Raw genomic sequence first — 22,884 nt, forward strand, 5'->3', positions numbered from 1 at the left:
TTCTCATTTTTGCAACAGCATTTTTTTTTTAGGGACCACATCACATTTGAAGTCACTTTGAGGGGTCTGAATAATAGAAAATACCAAAAAGTGACAATTCTAAAAACTGCACCCGCAAGGTGCTCAAAATCACATTCAAGAAGTTTATTAAACCTTCAGGTGCTTCACAGGAACATTTGGAATGTTTTTTTTAAAAAAAATTAACATTCAGATCCAATTTGTTTTATTTTTACCAAGGGTAACAGGAGAAATTGGACCCCAGAAGTTGTTGTGCAATTTGTTCTGAGTACGCCAATACCCCATATGTGAGGGTAAACCACTGTTTGCGCGCATGGCAAAGCTCGGAAGGGAAGGAGCACCATTTGACTTTTCATTGCAAAATTAGCTGGAATTGAGATCGGACGCCATGTTGCGTTTGGAGAGCCCCTGATGTGCCTAAACAGTGGAAACCCCCCAGAAGTGACACCATTTTGGAAACTAGACCACCTAGGGAACTTATCTAGATGTGTGGTGAACACCTTGAACCCCCAAGTGCTTCACAGAAGTTTATAATGTAGAGTCGTAAAAATAAAAAATCATTTTTTTCCAGAAAATTTGATTTTTTATTTTTACGACTCTACATTTTAATCTTCTATGTTAGCCCCTCTGCCGCCTCCGCAACGTTGCGATTATGTTTGATTGAAGTGTTCTGTGGGTTAAAGTGCCGGGAGCGGTCCGTGACTGCTCCTGGCACTTAGTGCTAGGTTTCAGCTGTGAGAATCAGCTGACACCCGGCCTGCGATCAGCTGGGCTCCGTCCATGGGAATTAAGTCCCAGGTCACATGGACAGAATAGTACGTCCAATGCCAGAAAGGGATTAAAAAGATGTATCGCTTCTAACCTACAAAAATAACCACACTGAAGGCAGCACCTACTTGAACACAACATCCTGCACGTCCGTCAGTGTGGCACCAATACTCTTTAGCAGAAGGTTTAACGACTGAACGGGAATCAACTCTTTATCTCGAAGTTCCTTATTGCCATCATCTCCACCAGTGCTCAAAGAAAAACTTAAATGAAGCTACAAGAAAGAAGACAATGACATCACAGCAGGAATAACATGAAATGCATGCCCCAGCGCAGAGTGTAATTCCCCACCCGCCTAGACCTGGGTGCAGCTGAGAACTCAGATTGATAGTGACATTTAAGTAGCTAAACTACAGTGATCGGAGTGCACTCTGATCTCTGCCATTGCAGACTGTCGCTGGCTATATAACACAGCTGGCATTTGCTATGTATAAAGTTAGCTTAGCCACTGAGCCATGTTCAGACTCAGCTTAATGACCTATGGTGAAAATGTATACCATAAGTCGTTAAGAAATTAAAGGTATAGAAGTTGCAATACAGTTTCCGTTACCTTAATAGGAGATATGTGGAAATCTTCATAAAGGCTAAGTTGAGAAACACTTATTGAAGACACAGTACTTAGTTCGGCTTGAAGAGATTCTATGTCCTTTTTAAAAAGTTCCACCTATAACAACATGCAGGTTGTTAGTACAATTAGTAAAACAGAAGAGTCTTGAGTATCACGAAATCCTGGTACACCTAGGTTCCAGTACCTTTTATCTGAATTATAAGCAACATACAAAGTTCTTCACAACTACTGCTAGCAAAGGATCTTCCTTCTGGAAGGAAAATACTAAGCAGGAAGCAAGAAGCATACAATCAAACCCAACGACTCTACTGATGACAGTGTGATATATCTTCCAATAAGGAGAAAGTGCTTCTTACTTCCAAAGCTATATTACTAAACTTAGACAGCAGAATTATTGACTTACAGCTTGATCTTTAGGCACGTCCCCGCTCTGTGCAAAGAGATCAGCAAGGGCGAACAAAAATCCAAGATCTATCCGGAGATCCATTTCTTGTATCAAAACCTTGAAGTATCTGTTCACAAAATAGTGAATTTGGTAATCCTCATATATATATATATAAAAAAAGACCAACTTCTACATAATAAAATAGTGTATCCTGAAAAAAGGGACTGTCAGTAAATTACACCCTACCAATCCTCATATACAGGTATGTAGATCTTTGAAATCCATCAAAATCTTGATATCTTCTATCTGTCGCTGCATTCCTGACTAAATAGAGATTTCACTCATGTGCAAATGATGCAATAAGTGGTATGGGTGTAACAGACAATCTATTTAGCTTGACTTATAGCTTATTGAGTGTGATGTCTGGCACCAGGCAAGGAAATCAGTAAGTGAGCAATCAGTCCAGCTAAAGAGGAAACCTGGGGAGGCAGGAGCTTCTTTGGTGCTCTGTCAAGACCAAAAAAATGTAACACCTAATTTGCATAAGACGGATTACTCGGAAAGAAAGCAACAGATAGATGATATAAAGGTGTCAATGGATTTACATATCAAATACCTGCATGCCCATATCTGCAGTTTGATGTGGAGTTTAATTATATATTTCCTTTAAGAATTTACCACACTGTAAATTAAAATTTTTCAACACTACCAGAGTTTGATGCCCTAATTAGTTCCCAATAAATGATTATGTATATGGCTTTATGATATTGGCATTTTAACTTACTTTATGCGTGATATTTCAGAATGTCCAGCTGTCCTCGTTACAATACTCATGTCAGTGAAAGGTTTGGGTTCTGTAAAAACATCCACATTTTAGTAGTGGATTTACAAAAGTTTCTGAAATATATCACCACCTGCATGGCTATAGTAATGTTTCCGATACAGTAAGATTGTCTAAATTATTAATCAGATATACAGATCGGTTTATACAATGAAGTAGTTAATGTACTTTTGCAACAGATCAATTTACTGCACTATATGATTAACTGTATCTGACATCACTTAACCCTTGCAGTACATTGACAAGTAATAGATTGAAATTTTGACCATTTAAAACCACTAAAACAATTAGGGCTCATACTCATTTGTGAGAAAAATGGACGAGAGCAATCCGATAAATTGGATTGCACTCTGACCAATGTTAATCTACGAGTCCCTGCTCATATGCGATTTTTCTCAGCTCAGTGCCTTGTGATGATGGGATAGAGGTGAGCAAGGTTCATATCCAATAGACTCCGTTCACCTCACTGACGTCAGCGTGAGAACATTCTCACAGCGCACGTGCTGATGTCATTGAGGTGAATGGAGTTCATTGGATAAGAACCCCGCTCACCTTTCTCACGGCATCGCGAGGCACTGAGCAAGCACACGCAGCTCACTGTTTCGGCCGCCTGACATGCTGAATGCTTGCATCATGCCAGTGTTCAGCATGCCAAGTAAATGTAGCAGATTTAGAATTGTCTATGGACAAAATGGATTATCTTCTCGTCAGAGAGGTGAGGAATATGGTTGTTTATTTTTTTCACTTCATTTAACAGGAAGTAGGATTATCTTCACGTGGAGGCAGGTGAGGGATATGGTTGTTTATTAATTTAATTAATTTACCAGGGGACATTGGCTTCAGTAGAATGGGTGTAAAGGCGAGTTTAAGTTTGCCTTTTGTCTGTAATTCAAATAAAGGACATCATCCAGGGTGTTTTTTATTTACAATATGACTATGGGGTTAGCAATGGGGGCCTCTTATAGACGCCTCTCCATTACTAACCCCTGGAGTGGAGGTCAGTTGTCAATACAAAGCTGACATCAGCCCTCCAACGATCACCCCACCTCTCAATGTACCAGAGCAATTGGGAAGAGCGACTCTTAAAAGGCAGAATTGGCGCATCTTAGAGATGCGCCTTTTCTGGGGCGGCTGAGAGCTAATGTTTTTAATCTGGGATGGAGCCAATATCCATGGCCCCTTCCTAAGTTATTAATATCAGCCCGCAGGTGTCGGCATAGCCTTTGCTAGTTATTAATTATAGGAGGACCCTACGTCTTTTTTTGGGGGGATCCCCCATTTTAATAACCAGTAAAGGCTTAGTAGACAGCTGTGAGCTGATATTTATAGCCTGGAAAGCTCCATGGGTATTGCCCACTTCCCAGGCTATAAGCATCAGCCCCAAGGTGTCCGTTTTCTCTCTGTTGGTTAATAACATTTTGGGGGAACACAGTGTCTGCAAATTGAGATTCTGGTTTGGCTATTATCCTAAGTCATGTGACAAGGCTCGTTAAAGGGTTGACACTGACTGTTAGGATTGCTACTTCCAATAGGTGGCACTAGAGTTCTAGTTCTCTTCTTCTCTGAAGAGACAATTTGCATATTTCCCAGAGGAGCATTGCGGCTTTAAGTCTCCTCACCTCGACATGCTTATCATGTCACTCTCTGCAAGGAGAAACAATACTTCTTGGATCCCGGGGGGATCCCACATCATTTGTTTCGGAAAATAATTTATTAAGTAATAAAATAAAGGTATGTAAAAGCTCATGTTAAAATCGCATTGCATACGGATCACATTTGCATGTCTTCATTACGGATAACATTTGCATGTCATTAGGATGTCAATCGGATGTAAGGTTATAAAATTCGGATTGTACTTGCATGAAAATCAGATGACACTCGTCCCACTTTTCAGGAACAATATCGCACCATTTTTTTTTACGATGCTGGGCATGAGCCCTTAATAAAGTATATAATATATAATAGAATATGCAAACCTGAGTCCATGGCTACAGACTTTGGTGGTTTAACAGGGTAAAACACAAAGGGAAATATGGCTCCAGGTATCTGATTTTGTATCTGCCAAAAAAAAACAAAAAAAACAAGTCATCAAAACACCATAGAGGTTGTTGCACACAGCATTTTTCAGACCGAGGCAAACCCGCCAACTTTCTTCAAGCATTAGACGCTTCAGAAAACTCTGCTGTTTTTTTCCTAAAGCATTTTTTTTTTTCAGTCGTTTTTTTTTTTTTTCAGATGAAACATATGGAATGGAACAGCGGTCAAGCATCCGTGATCAGTGCCAGTCCCAGAAGTCAGACCCCCACCAATCATCAAGTTTTCACCTATTCTTTGGATAAGTGATAATTTGTTTTAATTGGACAACCCCTTTAAGGCATACCTTGGTGATATCCGTATCTGATAAGCTCCTTAAGCCCTCCCTAGCGGTGTCGACAGGCAGTATGAAATGTATAATTTAACTACAGAAGGAGATTTAGAGCGCTTTAACAAAAAACAAAACGGGAGCTCCATCTACTAAATAACGTAAGTCAAGAGGGGACACACTAAAAAGAGAAAATATCTCTTCTACTGTACATATAATGTCGAGCGCGATAACGGGAGGTGCTGCTCTAAGCATCAGGAGACACATTTTAAGGTCTTATTGTCTACAACATTTTCTGTTAGTAATTGAGCAATAATGAGCATTTCTTTTACCTGGATCCTGTAGACCTGTAGTCTGATGGATGTTTGATGAGCAGAGGCAGAGTATTCTACTTTCAATGCTGGCAGAAAGCTTCTTCTCACTGGTCCTAGTGCCGGCTGTAGGAATTTCATGTCAGTCAATGTGGGCGTGAGGCACACCTGTAATTGTCATTAAAGCAATATATTGGTGTACAAATGCCAACACAGGCACTATATAATATTCAGTCACGAAATTTCGCTAAATAATAAGAATCAACGATGTGTGGCCACATACAATACTAAATATCGACTTTTGTAGAATGTATTTGCTTAGTAATCTTCAAGGATTGGCTGTCAGGCATTTGATATGAGCCACTTGTCTGACATTACACTGTGTGCAGAATTATTAGGCAAGTTGTATTTTGATCACATGATACTTTTTATACATGTTGTCCTACTCCAAGCTGTTCAGGCTTGAGAGCCAACTACCAATTAAGTAAATCAGGTGATGTGCATCTCTGTAATGAGGAGGGGTGTTGTCTAATGACATCAAAACCCTACACAAGGTGTGCTTAATTATTAGGCAACTTCCTTTCCTTTGGCAAAATGGGTCAGAAGAGAGATTTGACGGGCTCTGAAAAGTCCAAAATTGTGAGATGTCTTGCACAGGGATGCAGCAGTCTTGAAATTGCCAAACTTTTGAAGCGTGATCACCGAACAATCAAGCGTTTCATGGCAAATAGCCAACAGGGTCGCAAGAAGCGATTTGGACAAAAAAGGCGCAAAATAACTGCCCATGAATTGAGGAAAATCAAGCGTGAAGCTGCCAAGATTCCATTTGCCACCAGTTTTGACATATTTCAGAGCCGCAACGTTACTGGAGTAACAGAAAGCACAAGGTGTGCGATACTCACGGACATGGCCAAGGTAAGGAAGGCTAAAAAACGACCACCTTTGAACAAGAAACATAAGATAAAACGTCAAGACTGGGCCAAGAAATATATTAAGACTGACTTTTCAAAGGTTTTATGGACTGATGAAATGAGAATGACTCTTGATGGGCCAGATGGATGGGCCAGAGGCTGGATCAGTAATGGGCAGAGGGCTCCACTCTGACTCAGACGCAAGCAAGGTGGAGGTGGGGTACTGGTATGGGCTGGTATCATCAAAGGTGAACTTGTGGGACCTTTTCGGGTTGAGAATGGAGTGAAGCTCAACTCCCAGACCTACTGCCAGTTTCTGGAAGACAACTTCTTCAAGCAGTGGTACAGGAAGAAGTCGGTATCATTCAAGAAAAACATGATTTTCATGCAGGACAATGCTCCATCACTTGCCTCCAACTACTTCACAGCGAGTCTGGCCAGTAAAGGTCTCAAAGAAGAAAAAATAATGACATGGCCCCCTTGTTCACCTGATCTGAACCCCATAGAGAACCTGTGGTCCCTCATAAAATCTGAGCTCTACATGGAGGGAGAACAGTCCACCTCTCGGAACAGTGTCTGGGAGGCTGTGGTGGCTGCTGCACGCAATGTTGATCGTAAACAGATCAAGCAACTGACAGACTCTATGGATGGAAGGCTATTGAGTGTCATCATAAAGGAAGGTGGCTATATTGGTCACTAATTTTGGGGGGGTTTGTTTTTGCATGTCAGAAATGTTTATTTCTAAATTTTGTGCAGTTATAGTGATTTACCTGGTGAAAATAAACAAGTGAGATGGGAATATATTTGGTTTTTATTAAGTTGCCTAATAATTCTGCACAGTAATAGTTACCTGCACAAACAGATATCCTCCTAAGATAGCCAAATCTAAAAAAAAAACCCCACTCCAACTTCCAAAAATATTAAGCTTTGATATTTATGAGTCTTTTGGGTTGATTGAGAACACAGCTGTTGATCAATAATAAAAATAATCCTCTTGCATACAACTTGCCTAATAATTCTGCACACAGTGTATATCCTGAATATTTGGGTATGTGTCTGGCAGGTGAGTGTTTCATTCTTTGGCCTTGCTCAGTACAATTGGTCTTTACAGGGCTCACATACCTGTGAATTAACATCCAACTCAACAATCTTATTATCTGTAGGTGAAGAATCGCTGTACTCTCTGTAGGCTGCTTCTAATGTTTCTGTCTGCTTTACACTTAGTGGTCTCCATCTTCTCTTCTTTTTTGTCTCCCAAACTACATCTGAACTAAAAAGAAAAAGCATGCACACCCATGAGAAATAAAGGCATACTAATGCAGAGTGACATCCCTAACTTGATTCACTGCATTCTGCTTAATAACCTAGCAAATCAAAAAAGCAGACATCCTCAACTGGAGGACCAGGATCCAAATCTCTACCAGAGACACCGACTGTCTAAATCCTCCAGAAACTCACATAGATACACTGGTGGAGACACTGACCTCCATCAATACATCTATGATAGCAGGTCTGCCAACAAAAGGAACTACAGTCGGGTCCAGCACATAATGTTCGGAAGCTAACCATCAGTACACGGTGTTCGTCCAGAAGTGCTTGGAAGTGAAGAGTACATAGGTAAGAATTAGTGATGAAGAATTAGTGATGAACGAGTAAACTCGTTACTCGAGATTTCCCGAACGTGCCTGTTTGTTAGGAAATCCCCACATGTATTCAGGCTGGCTAGCAGCCGCAAATCATGCAACTACGGAAACAGAAACTAAATCTCCAAGCACATCCAAATACTCAGATCACCCAAGCACGCTCGGGAAATCTCGAGTAACGAGTATACTCGCTCATCACTAGTAAGAATCAATACATTATTTCAAGGTTTCATGGGATCAGAATTAATTTAGTTCGTTATGGTCTGACTTAATCAAATCCCAGAGCATCACCAAAAAATAAACTTTAGGTGTCTAATTAGGATCTGACTTAGGCTACTTTCACACTAGTGTTGTTTTCAACATGTCGCAATGCGCGTCGTTTAGGGGAAAAAACGCATCCTGCAAAGTTGTTTGCAGGATGCATTTTTGTCCCATAGAGTAACATTACCGACGCATTGTGACGTATTGACACACGCGCCGTGTTGTGGCGGACCGCCGGGAGCGAAAAAGTTAAAGGTAACGTTTTTTGCTGCCGACGGACCGCTTTTTCCGACCGCGCATGCGCGGCCGGAACTCCGACCTCACCTCCTCGCACCTCCCAATGGGGCAGCAGATGCGCCGGAGAAATGCATCCGCTGCCTCCGTTGTGCAGCGCATCAAACGCTAGCGTCGGAATTTCACTTAGTGTGAAAGGAGCCTTAATGTTGGAGGTCTCGTTTCGGGCCCAGTAGGAGTCTAGTTTTCCTACTGATGTAATCTACTATATAATTGTCTAAGGGTCACTTCCGTCTGTCTGTCCCAGAAATCCCGCGTTGCTGATTGGACGCAGCCGTCAGGGACGGGCACAGTCCGGCTGAGAATTAGTCCCTCCCTACTCCCCAGCCGTCAGTGCCCGCTCCATACTCGCCCCCCCCCCCCAGTCAGCGCTCACACAGGGATAATGGCAGGGTTAACGCACCGCGTTATGCCGCAGGTAACGCACTCTGCTAACACTGCTATTAACCCTGTGTGACCAACTTTTTACTATTGATGCTGCCTATGCGGCATCAATAGTAAAAAGATCTAATGCTAAAAATAATAAAAAATCATTATATACTCACCTTCCGTGGGCCCCCGGATCCAGCCCAGGCCTTTCCCGCTCCTCGCGACGCTCCGATGACTGGTCCATGCATTGCGAGACCGCTACGTCGTCATCTCGCGAGACCGCAATGCACTCTTGCGAGGAGCATTGGTAAACGCCTCACCTGGATCCGGGGGGGCGACGGAGGGTGAGTATATAACTATTTTTTATTTTAATTGTTTTTTTTAACAGGGATATGGTGCCCACATTGATATATACTACGTGTCTGTGCTATATACTACGTGGCTGTGTTATATACTATGTGTGCTGTGCTATATAGTGTTATACACTGCGTGGGCTGTGCTATACACTGCGTGGGCTGTGCTATACACTGCGTGGGCTGTGCTATACACTGCGTGGGCTGTGCTATACACTGCGTGGGCTGTGCTATACACTGCGTGGGCTGTGCTATACACTGCGTGGGCTGTGCTATACACTGCGTGGGCTGTGCTATACACTGCGTGGGCTGTGCTATACACTGCGTGGGCTGTGCTATACACTGCGTGGGCTGTGCTATACACTGCGTGGGCTGTGCTATACACTGCGTGGGCTGTGCTATACACTGCGTGGGCTGTGCTATACACTGCGTGGGCTGTGCTATACACTGCGTGGGCTGTGCTATACACTGCGTGGGCTGTGCTATACACTGCGTGGGCTGTGCTATACACTGCGTGGGCTGTGCTATACACTGCGTGGGCTGTGCTATACACTGCGTGGGCTGTGCTATGCACTGCGTGGGCTGTGCTATGCACTGCGTGGGCTGTGCTATGCACTGCGTGGGCTGTGCTATGCACTGCGTGGGCTGTGCTATGCACTGCGTGGGCTGTGCTATACACTGCGTGGGCTGTGCTATACACTGCGTGGACTGTGCTATACACTGCGTGGGCTGTGTTATATACTGCGTGGCTGCTATATACTAAGTGGGCAGTGTTATATACTACGTGGGCAATGTTATATACTGCGTGGGCAATGTTATATACTGCGTGGGCAATGTTATATACTGCGTGGGCTGTGTTATATACTGCGTGGGCTGTGTTATATACTGCGTGGGCTGTGTTATATACTGCGTGGGCTGTGTTATATACTGCGTGGGCTGTGTTATATACTGCGTGGGCTGTGTTATATGCTGCGTGGGCTGTGTTATATGCTGCGTGGGCTGTGTTATATACTGCGTGGGCTGTGTTATATACTGCGTGGGCTGTGTTATATACTGCGTGGGCTGTGTTATATACTGCGTGGCCTGTGTTATATACTGCGTGGGCTGTGTTATATACTGCGTGGGCTGTGTAATATACTGCGTGGGCTGTGTTATATACTGTTTGGTACGTGGCCTGTGCTATATACTATGTGGCTGCTATATACATACATACATATTCTAGAATACCCGATGCGTTAGAATCGGGCCACCATCTAGTAAGTTATGAGAGACAACATCTTTACTGTTGGAATTCAGCATGGACGGTCAATTGGCCGCACACCAAGGAAAGCAGACCTTTGAATTATTGAAATTAGTTGGTGTACCATTGAGTGCCATAATATTTACATTGATTGGAAGAGAATGTTTCATGTAATTAGGTTTAGATTCACAAATCGATCATTCAGTGTTTGGTATAGAATTGTAAGAGAAATAACATTTTTAAATCTGCTGTCTTGTTTAGTATAGGGAATACATAGGATGTATGTGCTTTATGGTATCTAAAATAAATATGATTCAATTCACAGAGGACTCTTAAGAGATTAATTCAGTCTCCAGGATCCAATGGAGCCTGGTCCCCACTCCCAGAGACCAAAAAACAACAGTGGGGAGGCATACAGTGCCTTAGCTACGTTTACAGAGCTGATCTACATAATATGTGATTTCCTAACAACATATTTCAGAAGAATATGGTTTGTAACATTTAATATTCTCGGAGAGATCAAGATTTATAAGAAATGCAGATTTTATATATTTTAGGCTTTGTTCACACTAGCGTCATGGCTTATACTAATAATGAAGCCATGGAAGCTATGCCGAATCCATTTTTGAAGATATTTGTCAATTACTAACAGACCTTTAATGGTGTTACTGTTAGGCTATGTGCCCACGTTGCAGAAATGCTGCAGAAATGTCCACAGCATTTCCGCAACTCCATGCCGCGGGTAATACACATGCGGAATTCGCATGCGTTTTCCCGCAAAAAAATAAGCGTTTTTAGCTTGCAGAATGCTTGCGCTTTTACAAGCGATTTGAAGCATCGTTTGGAAAAGTGATTGACAGGTTAATCACACTTGTCAAGCATAGTACTTGACAAGTGTGACCAACTTTTTACTATGCAGCATCAATAATAAAAGATAGAATGTTAAAAATAATAAAAAAAATAAAAATATTGTTATTCTACCCTTTCGACGGCCCCCGATCTCAGCGGCGCTCCCGGTATGTTTCGTTCCCAGGGATGCTTTGCGCAAAGAACCTTTGTGACGTCAAGGTCGTGTGACTGCGATGTCATCCCAGGTGATTCGCGCAATGCATCCCTGGGAATAGAAGCTGCCGTGTGCACCGCTGAGAGCCGGGAGCCATCGGAACGTAAGTATATCCCTATTTTTTTACTTTAATTCTATTTTTAAACAGGAATATTGTACCCAAGGCCTGAAGGAGAGTCTCCTCTTCTCCAAACCCTGGTTACCATCAGCACATGAAGCGCTCACTTTACGCATGGTGGGCATAGCCCCATGCGTAAAGTGAGCGTTTCAATGCAATCCAATGGCGTCGGAATCGCCGTGATTAAGCAGAAATAATGAACATGCTGCGGATTTTACCGCTATGCGATTCCGCAGAGGGAAAATCCACAGCATAGGCACAGCAACTGCGGAATCCCATAGGATTGCATGGGAATGCGGTTTTTAAGCGTTTCCGCTGCGGCAAAAAACGCGGCGGAAACACTTAAAAAAACACAAAGTGGGCACACAGCCTTATGAGGCTGTTCAGAATTTTGTAGGCAGCACTATTGTTTGCCTCCACTGTACCAGAAAGTCGATTGCACCCACTAAGCCTTAAATAAGAATACTAAATTTACTCTGGTACACAAGTTTTACTGGCTACATGACTCAATGTTGCAAGCTCCCACTCATGGCCCAAGCCCACCTAAAGGCAGGAAATGAGAAGTTACCTGGTGATACCAATGTAGGAGACTTCTTGCTTGGAATAATTATTAACTAAAGAAATGCCTAGATTAGACAGTGACACTGTAATCTCCTGTTCCGCAAGCTCGGCTTTTTCACTGTCGTAGGTTACTTGGAAAACTTTTTCATCTTCAGTGAAGAGCACAATCCTCTGTAAGCCCTCCAAGAAGGACACCAAATAGACAATGCTACTCTCCATTCTAAGATATTCAACTCTGTCCTAAAAGACACCAATACTGAATTTGAGTAAAGAACGCAATAAAAAATAAATTACAAACAGCAGTCATAATTGGACATGAAGTATACTTGTAATTAAAAGAATCTCATGGAACTAAAATAAAATGCAATTAATAATTATAATTGGAAATTACACAACAAAAGACTTTTCATTAAATTATTTTCTCTAGATATTGGAAACACGTTCCTTATATCTATAATGTAGCTGTCACTTGATAAAGTAATGGCTTGACCGCAAGCGATGGGGAAAAATTGTTTAAGTTATGGTCATTAAAGAATGTATTAATGTATAGTGCTTTGTATTTTATGTGTATAGTATATGGAAGATTATGCTAACCTCAATTTGAGTGACCGTGCCAGAACTTGTTCCACATGTCCAGCACAACGCTCTTTCACTAGTGGGGTCCTCCCATGCGAATAATGTTGCTTTGGCTGGAGGCAAAGTGTCCTTCTCCCCATTAACAGAGCTGAAGGATGCAAAAAAAAAAAAAAATAAATCAAATTTACAGCATCTACCAGACACAAAAAAAACACTTAATGATTAAAACATGTAAAATACTTAAACTCATTTGGTCAAGATACTTTAATTCTATTTATGGGGACATCGAAGTAAAACATTCAGTACAGAAGGAGTATGATCTGTCTAATTTATAGCTGGGCAGAGATCACACATAAGTAACCATTACATCAGACCTGGGCAAAGTGCAGCCCACAGGCCACATCCACGCTGACTGCATTGGTGGAGGTGGGTCCTCCGGCCACTTCCTCGACCAATCAGTAAATAAAACAGCTGATGCGATGATGTCATTTCATTGCGTCAGCTGTGTACTATGGAGAGTCAGCGCACCATAGATACAGGAGCAGAAGCAGAGTGCCGGGGAACGGGAACGAGGTGAGTATGTGTTTGTTTTTTTAGTTATGTATAGGGGATGTTTGACTGCACAAGGGGACGCTATGGGGGTTTTAGTGTGGACACGGGGAGACTATGGAGGTCTTACTGTGGACACGGGAGGCTATGGGGGTTTTAGTGTGGACATGGGAAGGCTATGGGGGTCTTACTGTGGACATGGGGAAGCTATTGGGGTCTTACTGTGGACATGGGGAGGCTATGGGGCTCTTGCTGTGGACATTGAGAGGCTATGGAGGTCTTGCTGTGGACATGGGGAGGCTATGGAGGTCTTACTGTGGACATGGGGAAGCTATGGGGGTCTTACTGTGGACATGGGGAGGCTATGGGGCTCTTGCTGTGGAGATGGGGAGGCTATGAAGGTCTTACTGTGAACATGGGGAAGCTATGGGGGTCTTACTGTGGACATGGGGAGGCTATGGGGGTCTTACTGTGGACATGGGGAGGCTATGGGGGTCTTACTGTGGACATGGGGAAGCTATGGGGGTCTTACTGTGGACATGGGGAGGCTATGGGGTCTTACTGTGGACATGGGGAAGCTATGTGGGTCTTACTGTGGACACGGGGAGGCTATGGGGGTTTTAGTGTGGACCCGGGGAGACTATGGAGGTCTTACTGTGGACACGGGGAGGCTATGGGGGTTTTAGTGTGGACACGGGGAGACTATGGAGGTCTTACTGTGGACACGGGGAGGCTATGGGGGTTTTAGTGTGGACACGGGGAGACTATGGAGGTCTTACTGTGGACACGGGGAGGCTATGGGGGTCTTACTGTGGACACGGGGAAGCTATGTGGGTCTTACTGTGGACATGGGGAAGTTATGGGGGTCTTACTGTGGACATGGGGAAGCTATGGGGGTCTTACTGTGGACATGGGGAAGCTATGGGGGTCTTACTGTGGACATGGGGAAGCTATGGGGGTCTTACTGTGGACATGGGAAGGCTATGGGGGTCTTAATGTGGACATGGGGAAGCTATTGGGGTCTTACTGTGGACATGGGGAGGCTATGGGGGTCTTACTGTGGACATGGGGAAGCTATGTGGGTCTTACTGTGGACATGGGGAGGCTATGGGGGTCTTACTGTGGACATGGGAAAGCTATGTGGGTCTTACTGTGGACATGGGGAAGCTATGTGGGTCTTACTGTGGACATGGGGAAGATATGGGGGTCTTACTGTGGACATGGGGAGGCTATGGGGGTCTTACTGTGGACATGGGGAAGCTATTGGGGTCTTACTGTGGACATGGGGAGGCTATGGGGCTCTTGCTGTGGACATGGGGAAGCTATGTGGGTCTTATTGTGGACACGGGAGGCTATGGGGGTTTTAGTGTGGACACGGGGAGAATATGGAGGTCTTACTGTGGACACGGGGAGGCTATGTGGGTCTTACTGTGGACACGGGGAAGCTATGGGGGTCTTACTGTGGACACGGGGAGGCTATGTGGGTCTTACTGTGGACATGGGGAAGCTATGGGGGTCTTACTGTGGACATGGGGAAGCTATGGGGGTCTTACCGTGGACATGGGGAAGCTATGGGGGTCTTACTGTGGACATGGGGAGGCTATGGGGGTCTTACTGTGGACATGGGGAGGCTATGGGGGTCTTACTGTGGACATGGGGAACCTATTGGGGTCTTACTGTGGACATGGGGAGGCTATGGGGGTCTTACTGTGGACATGGGGAACCTATTGGGGTCTTACTGTGGACATGGGGAGGCTATGGGGGTCTTACTGTGGACATGGGGAAGCTATGGGGGTCTTACTGTGGACATGGGGAGGCTATGGGGGTCATACTGTGGACATGGGGAAGCTATTGGGGTCTTACTGTGGACATGGGGAGGCTAAGGGGGTCTTACTGTGGACATGGGGAGGCTATGCGGGTCTTACTGTGGACATGGGGAAGCTATGGGGGTCTTACTGTAAACATGGGGAGGCTATGGGGGTCTTACTGTAAACATGGGGAGGCTATGGGGGTCTTACTGTGGACATGGGGAAGCTATGGGGGTCTTACTGTGAACATGGGGAGGCTATGGGGGTCTTACTGTGGATATGGGGAAGCTATGGAGGTCTTACTGTGGACATGGGGAGGCTATGGGGGTCTTACTGTGGACATGGGGAAGCTATGGGGATCTTACTGTGGACATGGGGAGGCTATGGGGGTCTTACTGTGGACATGGGGAAGCTATGTGGGTCTTACTGTGGACACGGGGAGGCTATGGGGGTCTTACTGTGGACACGGGGAGACTATGGAGGTCTTACTGTGGACACGGGGAGACTATGGAGGTCTTACTGTGGACACGGGGAGGCTATGGGGGCTTACTGTGGACATGGGGAAGCTATGTGGGTCTTACTGTGGACATGAGGAAGCTATGGGGGTCTTACTGTGGACATGGGGAGGCTATGGGGGTCTTACCGTGGACATGGGGAAGCTATTGGGGTCTTACTGTGGACATGGGGAGGCTATGGGGGTCTTGCTGTGGACATGGTGAGGCTGTGTTGGGCCTAATATGCTGGACTTGGGGAGGCTGTGTGGGTCTCATGTGCTGGACTTGGGGAGGCTGTGTGGGCCTTATATGCTGGACATGGGGAGGCTGTGTGGGCCTCATGTGCTGGACATGGGGAGGCTGTGTGGGCCTCATGTGCTGGACATGGGGAGGCTGTGTGGGCCTCATGTGCTGGACTTGGGGAGGCTGTGTGGGCCTTATATGCTGGACATGGCGAGGCTGTGTGGGCCTCATATGCTGGACATGGGGAGGCTGTGTGGGCCTCATGTGCTGGACATGGGGAGGCTGTGTGGGCCTCATATGCTGAACATGGGGAGGCTGTGTGGGCCTCATGTGCTGGACATGGGGAGGATGTGTGAGCCTCATATGCTGGACATGGGGAGGCTGTGTGGGCCTCATGTGCTGGACATGGGGAGGCTGTGTGGGCCTCATATGCTGAACATGGGGAGGCTGTGTGGGCCTCATATGCTGGACATGGGGAGGCTGTGTGAGCCTCATATGCTGGACATGGGGAGGCTGTGTGAGCCTCATATGCTGGACATGGGGAGGCTGTGTGGGCCTCATGTGCAGGACATGGGGAGGCTGTGTGGGCCTCATGTGCTGGACATGGGGAGGCTGTGTGAGCCTCATATGCTGGACATCCAGGGGCTGTGTGGGCCTCATACGATATATAGAAGCTGTATTCAGGTTCAAACGGTATATAGGGTAATGTCGGCATACTTAAATATGCTCAATATTGAGCAGATAATGTAAATTATATTTATTATATTAATAATTATATGTTGATATTAAAATTGAGCTTAATTCATTTCAGCCTACTGGTTCGGCCCACCACAAGTCACGGTCTCTCACGTGGCCCCTTGGGAAAATTAATTGCCCACCCCTGCATTACATCATAGACTCCATATTCTGGTACACTTAAATGCCTACATCACTCACCTCTGGCAAAATTCAATGATTTCTGACTTTGTGTCATTGATTAGAAGAAAGGGAGCTGACCCTACAAGGTAGTCTGAGAAAGTGACCACAGTGGAGTAGTCCTTTGGGGTGACAGCCACCAATATGCCTCCAAGCTGTGGGGTAAAAACACAATATAGATATACATGTCGCATGATGATTCATAAGTAGTAAATTATAAAGCAACAATGAACCACACTGATCTTCATAATGTAAGAGGTACCTTATCCCCAAGGTGAAGTAACGTGCAGTTGTCTTGTTTATTACATCTAATCTTCTTTGGGGGGATCTGACTGCCTTCGACTTGAACACTCAATTTATTACTGCTATTCTCAGGCCAAAAAGGTACACACTACGGAAAACGGAAAATGTGAGTTACTGGAAGTATTTATACAGTGCTATAAATGTGCAGGGTGTTGCACATAAGACATGAAAATACACATGTACTGAATAACGCGAAGAAAACTATATACGACAGAGTCCTACATCTTTATGTGCAATCTTAATGGTAAAATTAATACTATTTTCAATATAAAGTGAAATAAATGAATACAGGCCTTCCTACCACTAATATTATACATTACAATCTATTAATTCAATATAATTAAAAGCATTGGTCACAATATTTATGGTAAATACATTCAGCTTGTACTACATAGTGTGTACTACCAAGTACATTAATGGGGTTATACACTGACATGCACTTTCACATTGGAAATCCTCTTTAACTTATAGGAGTACTCATTAACCTTTTTCCCCAAAAACCTACGTAAATGTTAGTGTAAATAAAAGAATATAGCAGTACTTTGTAAGGATTAAAATGCAAACATTGAAAAAAGGAAATTTGGACTACATTTCTGCTTTCTAGAATATACTTATAAAATGAAGGGACTTAGTGCAGATATTAGCAAACGTGAGCCCACCAGCCTACGACAAGGTGAACTTCCTTTCTTGAGACCCTAAACCTAATATTTATGAAATATGCCTCTCCTGAGCTAAAAGCCTATAAATTTAAGGGGTAGCTAGGATCCAACACTACTTTAAAAACAGTCTTCGATAGAAGGCGTGCTCAGTCAAATATCGAGGCAGTCACCATCTTCAATAGTACACTACAAAAAAAAACAAAAAAAACGAAAAAAGACTGAACAGCACCTCCAAACAAAGTAAAAACAAGTGAGAACAGGTGCAAGATGCTATGCATAATGTACAAACAAAAGAATAGAGCAGCACTCCCGCTAAGATGCATGGAGACATTGAATATATGAAACGAGGGGTTGGTCAGTATTTGTAGTATGCTATTACAGGTGGTGTCTGTCTCTATGTTTGGCTGAGCACTCATCCCATCAGCCCAAAGGCTGGTTTTAGTTAGTACTGCTAGGGGCAAGATGCCAATTTTTGGCCTGTGGGGCAAGCGCAAAGCACTAGCCCATGAGTGGAACGGCCCATCTTTAGGCTTAGGTTTTATGGAGCACTTGGTTAAAAATTCATCACAAATGCTTCACTTATTGTTAATGGTTTCACAATTTCTAAACTTTTAGTCTGAGAAAGGCATATTTGATAAATATTACATTTTGGATTCCATCAAAGAAAAGGTAAGCTTTGTTGTGGCTGATGGGCCCACATGAATTGGCCATCTTACACAATGTTTGCATATATCTTAATGCTTACTAAGGGATGCTGTATTTTTTTTATTTGTATATTCTACAATCATAGCAAATTCCACTGTTCACACTTTCTTTATTCTGCTTAGAGGTGCTGGTCAGTTTTTTTGTAGTTTAATGTAGGTGTATTAATATACCCATCAGTCACTGTCCTCGACAGTATCCGGCTCCATTCCACTTCTGAATCATGAGATGACCATTCAGTCGCTTCCATATCACACTGTGCTCTGTGTGGCCCAGAAGTGGTTTTTACAATGTGAGCCTATGTAGTGTCAGAATGAGCCTTAACCGCAGTGTGAGCCGGAGAGTGTAAATCACCATCATGTGACTCAAAAGAGGACACGACCGGCGCTGGATACCGGAGAAGACAGAAATAGGGGACTACCGTTTACATAGGTTTTGTGAAAAAAGGTAAGAAGAGTGCTACTTTAGCCTAGTACTACACAAGTCAGAAAATATTTTCAGTATTTCAATTTTAATCTCATTTGCAATCACGACAGATATGTTAAAATGGGAATGGATTAAATAACCAACTGAATGGAAGGAAGTAACTGCACACCAAAAGGCACATTGAGATACTTTTATTCATTTATATAATTAAATAAATATATTAACTGTTCTTCATATTCATTTAGTTTTATTCATTTACATTACACTAGGCAACCCCGTAATTTCCTTGTGCTGAATATTATTAAAACAAGGAGAGGAATCCAACAAATGCGGTGTGACTAGCACAATGTATAATCGGTTTGGGGGTGTCCCAACTCTTCACAAAATGGCTGAGATCTGAGGAAATAAAGGTTATCATGTTGGAATTCAACATGCTTGGTTATTTTCTTTTGAGTATAAGCCTCTACAAGGGACGTCTGACTGAGGATTACTCTCCTCTGCCCATTATGAAGACGTGTATTGAGAGTATGGGATGGAATAACTGTCGCAAACTTACCATATACCTAAATTTGGCCATAGACAGGAGATACTTTCTGCAGAGTATTGGCAGATCTATATAAATTTACTTGTGCCTGCTGTCACTCTTATGTGTATGATGCCAGACAAGTGATTGTTGGCAGATCGCTCTGAATCTCCCAATAGTCTGTAGATACCTTATGTCTACGACCATCCTACAAAAAAAAAAAATGTACTGACACATGAAAATTTGCAACGTATTTTTCATTTACTACAATTATATCCCATAACATTCAGCATAAAAAGATAGCAAATCACAAAAACTATTTTGCATGTAAAGTAAGCTGCGGAGACACCATCACGTGTTTCTCAACGCAAGCAATGAATAGCCAGGCCTTTCCCCGGGAAGGAACAACCACGGGAAGGGCAGCATCCAATAAAGGAAAACATCCAATAAAGGAAACCACCTATGCCAAGCATGGAATCCATCCACAGACAGCTGTTTCGGGGTTTTTGCCCCTCATCAGTGTGGAGTAGGAAACTGGCTATTAGGAGCACTGCCTAGTAAAAGGCTGTGAAGGTACAGATGAATGACCTCGGGGAGACCAAATGTTTTGGTCTCCCCGAGGTCATTCATCTGTACCTTCAAAAACTATTTTGCAGTCCTGTATAAAGCTGAATTTACACTTTCCTGGCCTGCATGGCTGGTCAGCCAAAACAATGAGATTTCCATATTCCAGCTATTCTGTATGGCAGAGGAAAGGACACAACCACTGTGGACACCACAATAACTCACCTGCCCAGAGCCAACGACAACCACTCTCTCTGTGCCCTCTTCAATGATATCCACCTTATAAATACTTCTATTGGCGATCATAAAAAATGGGGTAAACGTAACAATTCTGGTGAGATTAAAACTGCTGGCGTAAATGGAGACGCCCACCTAAAATGGACAATAGAGCAAATAATTAATACGTACTAATTCCTGTGTGTGGGGATATATTAGTAAGCCTAGAAGTGCCCTTACCTGGTACTCCAGGTGCTTACTCTTGCACTTTACAGAGCCATGAGAACCGACGGTATCCAATGAAAAGGGATCAGACAATTCGCTGTCAGTGATCATGAGTTGTACCTGTAAAAGCCACACACGACACTAAATGATGGCACCAAGATGATGACATGAACGTACATGATAATATTTACATGCCACTAGTTCTTTGACTTATGTATAATGCCCAATCTATCACCTGTTGCGGCACAAAGAAATTCTAAAGGGTGAAGGCTGTGACTTAAATTTTCAGCTGATTTTTATATGACTTTTCATGAAACATATATAAAAACAGAGAGTGAAACAAGTCACGTAGCTGGTAAACAATAATTATTACGAAGGTAGCCAAAAATGTGTTGACTTAATAATAAAAATGCATATGGATCCAAAACTATTAACTACAGAAAATTGTATTTTTCCTGTTTATGATCATTTTCCTCAAATAAGATCCACAGTTAGGCTACGTTCACATTTGCGTTGTTGGGCACAGCGTCGTCGACGAAACCAACAACGCATTACAAAATGCTGCGTTTTTTGATGCGTGCGTTGTTATAAAGTACTAATGTTCACGAATTTTGGCGCAGGGAAAACGCTACAAGTAGCGTCGTCCGCGCCCTGTCTGGTGCGTCAAATTGACACATGCGTCGTAAAACGCAATACAACGCATACCGGCGCATGTCCATGCGCCCCCCATGTTAAAGATAGGGGCGCATGACGCATGCGTCGGTATGCGTCGACGACGCTGCGCCCAACACCGCAAATGTTAACGTAGCCTTAGAGAGGTTACTCAGTTTCTGTTTTTGCCATTAATGCTTAATCCCTTATCGGCCAGAGGTATTTCAGTTTTTGCACTTTCGTTTTTTGCTCCCCATCTTCCCAGAGCCATAATTTTTTTAAAAATTTTTCATTCAGAATGGCCATGTATGACTTGTTTTTTGTGGGACAAGTTGTACTTTTGAATGACACCTTTGGTTTTAACATATCATGTACTGGAAAAGTGCATTGAAATTGCAAAAAAAAGTGCAATTCCAGAGGAGTTTTTTTTTTTTTACCATATTCACTAAATGCTGAAACTGACCTGCCATTATGATTCTCCAGGTTATTACGAGTTCATAGACACCAAACATGTCTAGGTTCTTTTTTATTTTAATGGTGAAGAAAAATACATTTGGTAAAACAAAAAATGGCGCCATTTTCTGAGACCTGCAGCGTCTCCATCTTTCAGATCTTGGGCTAGGTGAGCGCTTATTTTCTGCGCGCCGAGCTGACATTTTCACTGACATTATTTTGGTGTAGATACGATCGTTTGATTGACAGTTATTGCATTTTATTGCAATGTAGCGGCGACCAAATGACGTAACTCTGTCGTTTTGATTTTTTTTCTCGTTACGCCGTTTATCGATCAGATTAATTTTTCTTTATATTGATAGACCAGGCAATTATGAATGCGGTAATACCAAATATGTGTACATGTGATTTTTTTTTATTGCTTTATTTTGAATGAGTGGTAAGGGGGATGATTTGAATTTTTATATTTTTTAATAACATTTTTTTTTACCTTTTGCATGCTTCAATAGTCTCCAAACTTTGATTGCCTCTGCTGCACACAGGCTATGATCAGATCGCCTGTATGTAGCAGAAATGCTCAATTGCTATGAGCGCCGACCATGGGGTGGGGCTCATAGCAATCTGGTAATGGCAACCACAGAGGTCTGCTGGAGACCTCTGGTTGTCATGTTGACCCATCTGTGACCCGCGATCATGTGACAGGGTCATCGATGGGCAGGATTAGGTTTCAGAAATATTACTAAATACAAGTGCTTCTCACTAAATTAGAATATCATCAAAACATTAATTTACTTCAGTTCTTCAGTACAAAAAGTGAAACTCATATTACATAGAGTCATTACAAACAGAGTGATCTATTTCAAGTGTTTAGTTCTGTTTATGTTGATGATTATGGCTTACAGCCAATGGAAAACCCAAAAGTCATTATCTCAGTAAATTAGAATAATTAACAAAAAATACCTGCAAAGGTTTCCAAAGCGTTTAAAAAAGTCCCTTAGTCTGTTTCAGTAGCTCCACAATCATGGGGAAGACTGCTGACTTGACAGATGTCCAGAAGGCAGTAATCGACACACTCCACAGCCTCAAAAGGTCATAGCTAAAGACGTTGGCTGTTCACAGAGTGCTGTATCCAAGTATATTAATGGAAAGTTGAAGAAAAAGTGTGGTACAAAAAGGTGCACAAGCAACAGGAATAACCAAAGCCTTGAAAAGATTGTTAAGAAAAGGCCATTCAAAAATTTTGGGGGAGATTCACAAGGAGTGGACTGCTTGCTGCTGGGGTCATAGCTTCAAAAGCCACCACACACAGATGTATCCAGGACATGAGCTACAAGTATCGTATTCCTTGTGTCAAGCCACTCATGACCAATACACAACGCCAGAAGCGGCTTACCTGGGCCAAGGAGTAAAAGAACTGGACTGTTTGCTCAGTGGTCCAAGGTGTTGTTTTC

General features: G+C 43.2%; 1 protein-coding gene across 2 annotated transcripts in view; it reads right to left on the minus strand.

Annotated features, from left to right (window-relative positions):
• The window catches only part of VPS13A (vacuolar protein sorting 13 homolog A), a 320,730-nt gene that overhangs the window by 74,386 nt on the left and 223,460 nt on the right, over positions 1-22,884 (minus strand). For both annotated transcript variants that reach the window (XM_069763032.1, XM_069763023.1), the window contains exons 49-61: positions 20,345-20,449; positions 20,114-20,260; positions 16,974-17,102; positions 16,733-16,866; positions 12,721-12,850; positions 12,134-12,366; positions 7,347-7,494; positions 5,335-5,481; positions 4,617-4,698; positions 2,584-2,653; positions 1,818-1,926; positions 1,397-1,510; positions 915-1,060 (exon numbers count right to left, since the gene is read on the minus strand). In XM_069763032.1, coding sequence (XP_069619133.1) covers positions 915-1,060; positions 1,397-1,510; positions 1,818-1,926; positions 2,584-2,653; positions 4,617-4,698; positions 5,335-5,481; positions 7,347-7,494; positions 12,134-12,366; positions 12,721-12,850; positions 16,733-16,866; positions 16,974-17,102; positions 20,114-20,260; positions 20,345-20,449 — 1,694 coding nt within the window. The remainder of the gene's footprint in view (positions 1-914; positions 1,061-1,396; positions 1,511-1,817; positions 1,927-2,583; positions 2,654-4,616; positions 4,699-5,334; positions 5,482-7,346; positions 7,495-12,133; positions 12,367-12,720; positions 12,851-16,732; positions 16,867-16,973; positions 17,103-20,113; positions 20,261-20,344; positions 20,450-22,884) is intronic.

This window comes from Ranitomeya imitator, chromosome 1, assembly GCF_032444005.1.
Source record: "Ranitomeya imitator isolate aRanImi1 chromosome 1, aRanImi1.pri, whole genome shotgun sequence".
In the NCBI taxonomy this organism is placed as follows: Eukaryota; Metazoa; Chordata; class Amphibia; order Anura; family Dendrobatidae; genus Ranitomeya; species Ranitomeya imitator.